Source organism: Chelonoidis abingdonii, chromosome 9 (genome assembly GCF_003597395.2).
Source record: "Chelonoidis abingdonii isolate Lonesome George chromosome 9, CheloAbing_2.0, whole genome shotgun sequence".
Classification (NCBI taxonomy): Eukaryota; Metazoa; Chordata; order Testudines; family Testudinidae; genus Chelonoidis; species Chelonoidis abingdonii.
This window is the reverse complement of record NC_133777.1, coordinates 66,535,862-66,547,368: the sequence shown is the minus strand read 5'-3', so window position 1 is coordinate 66,547,368 and position 11,507 is coordinate 66,535,862. Positions and strand designations below refer to the sequence as shown.

General features: G+C 37.1%; 1 protein-coding gene across 1 annotated transcript in view; it reads left to right on the top strand.

Moving 5' to 3' along the window:
• Window positions 1-11,507, top strand: part of ATP8B4 (ATPase phospholipid transporting 8B4 (putative)) — a 157,225-nt gene that overhangs the window by 101,424 nt on the left and 44,294 nt on the right. The window contains exons 13-15 of the mRNA XM_075069659.1: window positions 701-744; window positions 4,797-4,962; window positions 10,646-10,834. Coding sequence (XP_074925760.1) covers window positions 701-744; window positions 4,797-4,962; window positions 10,646-10,834 — 399 coding nt within the window. The remainder of the gene's footprint in view (window positions 1-700; window positions 745-4,796; window positions 4,963-10,645; window positions 10,835-11,507) is intronic.

The following is an 11,507-nucleotide window of genomic DNA, read 5'->3' as shown; positions in this document are numbered from 1 at the left end:
CCAAACTCCCAGGCCTCTGGTAGAGGACCCGAGGTTGAGGAAGACACATACCACCCATAGGGGTGAGAGGGGAATTTTTTTTTTTATTTCTTGAGTTTTAGACTTGTAAATGTAGATATAATATAAAAACATGGTATTAAAAATCCTGTAGTGTAAAGTGATCAGTCTTTAAAAACTTACCAACTATCTTCCAGAATGTTTAAGACTTCTAAAATAGCAACATTATTATTTGCTAGTATTCTGTAGCAAGTATAGAGAAATTCAGGTAATTCTACAAATACTAAGGTAACTTTTGCTGCAAGTGAATATTTGTATATCTCAATTGCATAATAAACACTCTGTATAAAACCTGAGAGCCAGATTCTATGCAACAAATATCTTTGCTTTATGAGTACTCCCCTTGACTTCTATGGGGTTATTCATGTGATAAATTAGGTTCTTATGCATAAATGATAGCAGAATCAGGCCCTAAAAAATCAGAATAAGTAAAATAGCTGGAGGAAAAATACAATGGCATTGTGGACAATAGAATGGAAGCATTTACTTTAGCATAATGTTGGCTGTATCATGATCCACTGCAATGTTTTATATTTTTGAATGTTGTTGCAATGTTTCCTCTTTGACGTCTACCTCCATAGTCTGAAAAACCATGAAAAAGTTAAATGTCATATTTTGTGTTAATTAACTTTATATTTTGTAGGTGATGTATACAATGATCTGGGCTGGAAAACAGAAATTAATGAGGTATAAATATGACCAAGTTACAAAATATTTTATATGTTCTAATATGGCTTATTTCATCATTAAAATATTTTCAGTAGATCAGTAATTTTCAATGAAACATTTATTTCCCTGAACTTGAAACATGCTGTAGAATAACTTATCGTAAGACATAGGCAAGAAAAACGTGAACTTTCTTTTTCCTCTAGGAGTTTGTTTACATTTAAAAATTTACCAGAACAGCTATTCCAGAATAATTATTCCAGAACAGTTATTGCAGTATAAGCACCTGTATGGACACTCATTCCGGAATAGTTGTTTTGGTGAACTTCCAAGTGTAGACAAGCCTTTACATCCTCCTTTTATGGCCCTTCTGTCTCTAGGCAGTAGTGCTGTATGCTAACCACACAGTACCAGGTGTAACTTGAAGCAGTACTGTTTCAGGTACACCTCTTCCCCCATATAACACTTTCCTCGGGAGCCAAAAAATCTTACTGCATTATAGGTGAAACCGCGTTATATCGAACTTGCTTTGATCTGCTGGAGTGCGCAGCCCTGCCACCTCGGAGCGCGGCTTTACCACGTTATATCCGAAATCATGTTGTATCAGGTTGTGTTATATCGGGGTAGAGATGTAATTTAAAACACTTACATTTTGTATGTAACAACTGAATAGAACAGTGAGTATTTTGGAGCAGGACTGTATTGTGAGGATAAATTTAATGTTTGTGAGGTACTATGTTGATGGGAGCCATGTAAGTAGCCAGACTGATTTGTTTGCACACTCAGAAACATCAGCTATTATCAAATGCACGAGTACAAATGGGGAATAACTGGCTAGGTAGTAGTACAGCTGAAAAGGATCTAGGATTAGAGAGGAACACAAATCAAATATGAGTCAACAATGTGATGCTGTTGAGAAGAAAGCTAATATCATTCTGGGGTATATTAACAGAGGTGTTGCATATAAGACATGGGTGATAATTGTCCTGCTCCACTCAGCACTGGTGAGGCCTCAGCTGTAGCTTTGTATCTAATTCTGGGCACAACACTTATGAAAGATGTGGACAAATTGGAGAAAGTCCAGAGGAAAGCAACAAAAATGATACAAAGTTTAGAAAACCTGACCTATCAGGAAAGGTTAAAAAGCAGGCACGTTTAGTCTTGAGAAAAGAAGACTGAGGGGGAACCTAATAACAGTTTTCAAATAAGTCAAAGGCTGTTATAAAGAGAACCGTGATCAATTGTTCTCCTGATGGCAGGACAAGAAGTAATGGGCTTAATCTGCAGCAAGGGAGATTTAAATTAGATATTAGGAAAAACTTTCTAACTATGAGAATAGTTAAGCTGTAGCATAGGCTTCCAAGGTAGTTTGTGGAATCCCTAACATTGAAGGTTTTTAAGACAAAGTTGGGCTGACACCTGTCAGAAATGGTCTAGGTTTATTTGGTCCTGCCTTGACACAGAGGGCTGGACTCAATGACTTCTTAAGGTTCCTCCAGCCCCACATTTGGCTCTCCCTGTACCACTGAAGTCAGTAGGAGCGAGAACAGATCCTTAGATAACAACACAGAGATTGATAGAAGCCATCTAGCCCAATTAGATTCCATTATTTCTCTGGCTTTATAAGGACTTGGTTTTAGATTTTATTTTTAGCTGGACAGCAGCTAGATTTGGGAGGGGAGAGTCAGAGTGATATTCTATTCTCGTTCACTATCTTCTGCTTAGCTACATGAAATTAGAAGGGGCATATTTTCATATTCATTTCTAAATTATGTAGTATTAGCTACACTAAACAAGTTTTTTTTCAGGTCCCCCAGTGTGCAACTAGTATTCAGTCCCTGGCATTGTTTGTGTTGCATAGAAGCATAGAAATGTAGTGTTAGAAGTGACCTTGAAAGGTCATCTAGTCCAGCACCCCTGTGCTGAGGTAGAACAAAGTATCTGATATTGTGAGATAGTTGGAAGTCAATCATTTGATCAGTACTGTTCGCTGTATCTGCAGTGATATGAATACATTGCCCTTGAACACTAGTTCATCTTCAACCTCCTCCTTTCTATTAAAATTCATAGCAACATTCTGTGATTCTCTAGTTTCCCAAAATATGAGTCACAATTATATTCTGCATCCTTTTCCACCTCAGTGACACCGTGGAAAATTGTGTAAGGTAGAATTAGACATGAACATGTTTGTGCTATCACTAGTTACAGCTTCTTTTGTTCCTATTATCTCTACAGAAGCTCTTCATCTGGGTCTTTGAGTAGCTTGTTCAGGGGAAGATGGAGAAGGCACAGTACCCTCTCAAATTCAAGATCAGTCTTATAGTGAATAATGACAGTGTTTATAGCAGATGTAACCTCAGTTCAGTGCTTATTAACTTTTTTGGAAATACAGAAACATGCTACAATTCCTTGCCTTCTAGTGTTTGGAAGCCCTACAAAAAGACACAGAAGCTATTATATGTACTGGAGATAATCCTTGGCTAAACTCAAGAAACCCAGACTGTGTGGGGCAGAAAATCACTATACATGTGTAAAAACCTATATATTTGTAATGATACTAACCTCTTTTCAAAAGTGCTTTGAAATCATTTATGAAAAGCACTGTATAAGTGGTATCAATATTATTACAAAAGGCCATGCCTTAACCTCATAAGCTAACCCTCCTGATTTCTAATAACTCATTGTTAGAACACAGTTATGAATCCTAAGAATAGCAAGGCTGCCAGTTACTTAGCTACCGTTAACTGAACATGCAGCAGGCGATCCTAATCTGAACATAACAAACAATGGTCAACTTTTTATCTTATTAATTTTAAACTATCCTAACATCCTGATGGACTCTAAACCTGTGTGTATGTTATATGTTTACTAGGAGGTATCTAGGTGTGTCCTTGTTCTTGTTGTTTTGATACTTTTTCTTTCCTTCTGTATATTTCTTTGTAATTGGTCTGTACTTCTGATATCTTTGTCTTTTCTATCATTTGTTTTTGTAAAGAAAAAATTACGTTTCAGTAAACAAAACAAAAAAATAAAACTTGAATGAAGCATGCTACCCTGCCTCTGGAGCTAAAGGAACAGTTCAATTGGCTGTAAGTAGTATTAAGGATTATACCTTCTTTGCAGGCCAGCCATTAAAAAGGAAAAACAACAAACACTTGATCAATTTGGACTCCAATAAGCAGAGTACTGTAACATACATTTTGGAAGACAGCAGCCAGCACATTGCATGACAAGTTTCCTGCTCTCGTAGTGTCGTAAAATAGATTGCATCTAGCTCCCCTCTGTCTCTTGATGAAAGTGACTGAATATTTTCAGTCCAAATTTGCTTCAAAAGCACTTTTTCTATGAGATGCCTACCACAGTAGAAATGATTTTGTGGCACATTAAGAAACATAACTTGAAAATGTTTGGCAAATGACACCAGATAGGTACCAATTTTATTCTTAGAACTGTCCTTACTGATGAAACTGATCAACTGGTTCTGTAATACAAAACAAATTGTAGGTTGAAAATGTGTTTATTTACTTCAATGTACTTCATTCTCAGACTATGCAGCCCATGTCTACTGAAGCGTTTTACTTTTAGCCTTATGTCTGGACCCTGGAGACTTGTTAACATTGATTAGCTTTTAGGCCCAACTGCCATCTGTGACTTTGAAAATATCCTCTCCCCTTAACAATCTTGTTTTTAAAACTTATCTTTTTAATATTAATGTAGCCTTGTCAGATGATAAAAAATCATATTTATGATATTTAACTTTTTGATGAAAAAAGATGCATTACACAACTGAAGATTAAGGACCACTTTCTTTTGTGCCTGTAGACCAAATGCAAGTATTGATTTTCTGTTTTAGTTCTCTTTCAACCATTGTCAGTGAGAACAAAAAGGAGTCTGAATTACAAATGCAAAATCCAGATATGTAATTGTACCATGAAATGAAATTATGCCATTTTACTTGTGTGGGTTTCTAATATAGTCTCTTAATACCAAAACATCAAAATAAAAGGATCTCACCATTTAATATCCTTACTCTTTTAAACATTGTGTGTGTGTGTGTTTTTTTTCTCTTGCAGAAAACAGTGCCAGTGGATTTTTCATTTAACCCACTAGCAGATAGAAAATTTCAATTTTATGATCACAGCCTGATTGAATCCATTAAACTAGGAGACTCAATGGTACATGAGTTCTTTAGGTTGCTTTCCCTCTGCCATACAGTCATGTCTGAAGAAAAAAATGCAGGTAAACTACTGAAAGCTTAGTTATAAGTAAAGAGAGTCTAACTATTTGGTTTCTATAGCACTTTTCTAACTTAAAAAGTATAGGTTAACCACGTTTTTAAAGGAAGAAGTGAGTCAAGAATGAGCCATAAAAATGTGGGTGCAGATCTTGCACCCTTAAAACTCTGGGTACACTGTTGGGTGTTAAGTAATTGCACATGCAAATGTTAGTTGCATGAGCAAATAACTGATTTTTCTGTTCTTTGACACATATAAATACCTTTTCATCCTTGAAATTGTCTGATTTCTACAGGGTTCTGTGAGCATAGCATTGGCATACACACTTTATATTGGCTTACTTGTTATGCCGGCTCCTAATTTAGTTCAGGCCAGGAAGGTCTTCATTAAAAGTTAGCCTTTATTAAGTCTTCCCACAAAAGAGAGGGACACATGATTATTCCATCTCTTTGGAGTATTGCATACAATTATTTTTGTTTCCATTTGATTATTGTGCCTTTTAGTACTGATTTGGATATTTTGATAAGTAGAATATATGGTACATATCTTGGATGAGCCATATAGTTCATGTGTGTGAGAACAAATTGTATATAATCTTGGTCTGGCAGTGTTAACAATATCTTCAGCTTGCAAACTGTTACAACTCTGAAATCGAAAATTAGGAAGCCTCTTGTGAGCCATATCATGTGTTACTCATGAAGAGAGGCTAGTCTTACTATAATTCCTCATTTTTGTACAAATCACTTTCAGGATCCCTGAATTGGGAGTATTGGGTGTTCTGCTGCATCACTAGGGCCCTATTAAATTCATGGTTCATTTTGGTCAGTTTCATGGTCATAGGATTAAAAAAATCATGAATTTCATGATTTCAGATATTTAAATCTGGACTTTCACAGTGCTGTAATTGTAGGGGTCCTGACCCAAAAAGGAGTTGTGAGGGGGTGGCAAGGTTATTTAGGGGGGAGGTTTGCAGTACAGCTACCATTCTGCGCTGCTGCTGGCAGCAGCACTCCCTTCAGAGATGGGCACCTGGAGAGTAGCGGCTGCTGGCCGGGAGCCCAGCTCTGAAGGCAGAACTGCCATCGGCAGCAGCGCAGAAGTAAGGATGGCACGATATAATATTGCCACCCTTACTTTAGCACTGCTGCTGCAAAGCTGGGCCCTCAGTCAATAGCCACCACTGTCCTGCTGCCCAGCTCTGAAGGCAGCAGCACAGAAGTAAGGATGGCATGGTATGGTATTGCCACATTTACTCCTGCACTGCTGTTGGCAGGGCGCTGCCTTCAGAGCTGGGTGCCCGGCCAATAGCAGCCGCTCTCCGTCCGTCCAGCTCTGAAGTCAGTGCAGAAGTAAGAGTGGCAATACCGTGACCCCCCTAAAATAATCTTGTGACCTCCCTGTAGCTCCCTTTTGAGTCAGGACCCCCAATTTCAGAAACGGTGGTCTCACCTGTGAAATCTGTATAGTATAGGATAAAAGCACACAAAAGATGAGATTTCACGGTGGGAGACCAGATTTCACAGTCTATGAAGCGTTTTTCACACCCATGAATTTGATAGGGCCCTATGCATCACAGTCCGCCTTTCAAGATCAAGACTAATTATCCTCACTATGTTATGTTGCCGTATTGTGTCCTCATTCTACGCTGGTGGCTTCATTAAAGTTGGATACTTTTCTATCTTATTAGACTCTTTAGAGCCAGTCATGCTGTTTGTAATATAAAATAAATCACTATAGTCATAGTCATAGAGGACAAGATTCTGGGAAGAGAAAATGTTTGGAGTGTGGCAACACTTCAGTTACCTGTCTCATGGATGAGCATATATTATCACAGCATTTGCAAGTAAGGTAATGCATCATCTTGTCCAATATTTAACACAGAAATGACAGGCCCTTGATTTTAAATCTCTGTTTCTAAGCTGTGAGACAATGATCCCATCTGCCACCCAAGGAGTAGGTCTGTTACGGAGAATTTCTTATTTTTACCTCGTCAAATTGTATTGGTTTATGTTGCTGCTGTGGCATATTCAAAAGGAAATGGACCATATCATAACAATTAACTGAGATGTAACATATTTTGGCTAGTACTTATGCATAACTGTTTTGAGACATGGTCTCATAACCTGTAATTGTCTTGCTATGTTTTGTTCTGATGCATGTTTTTTTCAACTTCAAACAGTACAAAAATCTTTAATTCATAGTAAAAAACCTTGTGTTGATTTTGAAGTTGATTGAAATTGATGGGAGTACTTGTCTACAAAAAAAGTCAGAGATTTTGTGTCAAAAAGCATTGAGTAATTCTGAGCTCTTCCAGTTCATTAGGAAGTAAGTATCCAGTTAATGCTAACTCATTTGGGCACTGCAAGCTACCTTTAAAAATGTGTGGTTTTGGGTTTTTGTTTTTGTAATGATCAAGTGATCTCTCTCCTGCCATCCATCTCCACCCTCTGACAAACAGAGTCTAGGGACACCTTTCCTTACCCATCGTGGCTAATAGCCATTAATTGATTTAACCTCCATGAATTTATCCAGTTCTCTTTTAAACTGGAGAGTCTTTCTTTAGGGCTCAGAGGATATTTTAATCTTGGTGCCCATTTAATTCTTGGCTTCTTTCAAACTGCCAAAATGGTGCCATTTATGATTAGGAACTGGACTGAGACCAGCTTACTACTTAGGCCTCAGAAATATGTGCCAATTGCTAAGGACTTTGTCACTACAGACTAAAGTTGAATTAAAGCAGTGATTTGGAGGTGGAAAATGTGAATTCTTTTCCGTCCTCTTCCTTCAGCTGGTATAGGATCAATCAGTCTGTTTCATTGCTCATATAATTCTTCACTGAACCTTCTTCATTTTTTCTAGCAGAAGAGATGGTAGCTAAATCCCAAAAATTTAATGAATAAATTTCATGAGAATTTCATAAATTCAAAGAAGGAGAATCCAAAACCTCTCTCTTCTATTGGTTATTATTGGGTTCAGTTTTTCACTTAAACAAGGTTTCAATCTCTTTGTTTTGTATGTAGCTATAGTGTGTCTTCCCAAAATTTACAGTATATATTCCATGTGTAAAAATTCTATTTTCTGGGGATTTTCAACCAAATCTGTAACAGAATTAAAATTAATTTAAAAAATGAGACCTTTAGGAAATTTTTCTTCATTATCTGAATTTTTTCATAACCCTTTTGCCAACAAATGGCAGGCTTGTGATGAATCTGGTATTCTGGTATATATATTGTACTTGGAAAAATTATTAAAAAATTATAAATGGCTGGCTTGGTATCATTCACACTTTCCACATAGTTAAACTTCATTGCCAGATAGCTTTGAATGTAAATTGGAAGAAATTCATTTGTTGTTAAGCAAAGTTATTAATGATTGTTTTCCTAGGATAGTTCTATAGACATTTTTGTTATTAATACCCAGAATATGAACTGCACTTTTGAACATTTGTATATGAACTTCTGCACTGCGCTGAGCAAGTTTAGCCACAGAAAGAAGCTTATGATTTCCGCAGACCATATTCACTGTGGAACAGTTTGAAGTGAACTGTGGTCTAAGATTTGCCTGGCAGGTGACAGTTTTATACAAAAGGTGGATTGTATTTAAATTTATATCTGTTGGATTTTTTTAATTAATAAGAGAGCTAGTATAATATGTTCTAGTTTCCATGCCACAGTTTTTCATTTTACTAGAATGACACAATTTCCTTTTTTAATGCTTTGGTTTTTGATTATGCAAGAATAATTTGTGTTTGTAAGACCCTCTCTAAAAATGTAAATCAGGCACAGCAGACGTGCTAAATATTATTATTGTTAAGGCTTAGGGCATTACTTCTATATATTTTGTTTTTGAGAAGCAAATGAAATAAGGTTGAGCTCTAGTATTTGCTGTAGCCATCCCACTTTCTCCTTTTTCATGTATTCATAACTTTCTCAAAAAATTTCTCTTTAGGCTGAATTTATTCCTGCATTGTCTCAGTCAAAAGATTTATTTTTTTTGAGTCTCAGCCAAATTAATTCAGCTACTTTGTACTGGATGAAATCAGTAAAAAAAAAAAATTGGGCATGCGAATAAATATTTCCTATAGATGTTTGTCTTTAAATTTACATCTTAATAGTAGTTACTGTTTGTTTTATGTTCAGTATAGCATGAAATGTATACAATGTGCACTGAAGCTGAGTTGAGACTATTTTAGAAACTGTGGGCCAAATTTTGCTCTCTGTAAATCTGGAGTAACTCCATGAAAGTCCATGGAGACTTTGATGCTAGTGAAATGGGAAGAAGAATTAGACTTCTTAATGTATTGAATTTCTTGACTTCATTGGGTTGATTTCTCCACCTTTTACCATTTCATTCATGTTAGTTTTGCCTTTCTTTTAACTATAATTTTCTCTACTTTTGTATAGCACTCTGAGGACTGCAGAGTGAGAGAGAGAGAGAGAATGAAGAAGTTCTGACATCTGCCCTAGTTTTAAGATTCTTCTGGGGCTTATTTTTGGAAACTTGTGTGTTAATAATTTACTTCCTATTTTTGTGCTACCTGACTGCTTCTGGGTCTGTCATGTAGCTAGGCTTCTGATGGGTTTTGTAGCTATGATTAAACTTTTTGATTCTGAGGAAATTACTCATTTTTATCTGTTTATTGGCTAGATATCATACAGATCTCTTGACATACAGAGTCCCTTTTTAACCATAAAAGGATATCTTTCATGCTTATTTACAGTATGACTTGGGCAGAATGTGAATACTGGTCTTCCAGTATCCTTCTGTGTATCTTAGTACACATGCCCCTTTAACTTCAGTGTGGAGTATCCAGATACAGAAATTTGATATATTAAAATAAGTATATCTGAAAAATGGGTCCAGGTCTGCGTGTGCCCTAAATTCCCATAAGGTTCTGTGCTATGTAAGGCCAGCTGATGCACGCAGTGCAGCATGCTCAGATATGCTGAGTATGTTCTTCAATATTCTACCTCAGAAGAAGGGAATTCTCAGATTGTTTGGGATAAAGTTATTTTTACCTTCCAATGGTAATATCAAGTTCTTAATGGCAATTACTGTACAACACTCTAAGGCTGAGGGATTGAAGAGACTTCCTCTGAGAATATGACTCTGAAATCTCACTCTGCATATGAAGTCCTTACCAAGTTATCTTTCTCCCAGGCATTCACTGAACAGAAATTGAACTCTTGTCCATTACAAATTTCCTCCAAACCTACACAGTTGTCTTACTTCCTTTTCTGGCTTGCCACCCACAGCAGAGCCCTCCTGGAAGTAGCATCTGGGGCCTGGACATTAGAGGAGGCAAAATTTTGGTTTTCTTGCCATCTGGACAGGCTTTGACATTAAACACCACAAAATATGTTCATGGCTGACACCACATCATTATGTTGCACTGATGGAGCATGCATGACACCCCAACGTACACCTCATGCCGTTTCGCAATGGGATGAGTTGGTCCCAGAGAAAAGACTTTTACTAAGTTTTGTGACAGATCATTTTCCCACCTTTTTTCCTTTTCCCACTGCCTACGGATCATTGCAGTCAGGCAGCGCAGCTCCCCCTTCAGCAGAGGTCATCAGCCAGGAAGTACTGTTCAGTACTGCTGTTCTTTAATGGACTAGAAGTGAAGCTATTAATTCAGGGCTCAAAACTCAGTTACTTACAGTGTTTGTTTTTTTTTCTTGTAGGTGAATTGATTTACCAGGTGCAGTCGCCAGATGAAGGTGCTCTAGTAACCGCTGCCAGAAACTTCGGTTTCATCTTTAAGTCTCGGACCCCAGAGACCATCACTGTGGAAGAAATGGGCAAACTTGTTACATACCAGCTCTTAGCAATTCTAGATTTTAACAATATCAGGAAAAGGATGTCTGTAATAGGTACAGCATACAGCTTTCTTTTTGTTTCTTTCATGCCTGTTGTTTGCAAGAGACACACACACCTAGGGCCAGCTTTTAGCTACCAGTGAGAGCTCTAACCTGCCAACTGCCAAAGGAGGCAATTTAGTCTCATGGTTAGAAAAAGGAAGGAAGTAGGAATCTCAGGATATCTAGATGTCACTTCCTCCTCTGCCACAGACTCTCGGTACCTTGGAGTCATTTAGACTGGTTCTTTCTCCATCTGTAATGTGGGGATTGTGATACTTTTCAGTTTAGTAAAACGCTTTGGGATCCTTGGATGGAAGGATGCAAAGTATAGTAGCAGTAGATTATTAATTGCATTGAATTTTGTTTTCTGGAAATTTGATAATGAAACAGTTTTTCAAATCCATGCATTTTGCTCTTTTTCTCACTCTGTTTCTGTAGAGCACTGACTGGCAACTATAGGGATTTACAATTAGGATTGATTTATTGGTTTTACATAGCTCTATTAACATTCATCAAAGTGCTTTACAGTAATGAAGCAAGTGTAAATGATCAATAATATCAGCAACTAAATAATAAAATCTAAAGTATATCTAGAAAAAAACTTCAGTGTGTGTTTTAAAACTACACCAAAAAATCTGCTTTCAGAATAATACAGGCAGTCCTCGGACTTACAACACAATTGGTT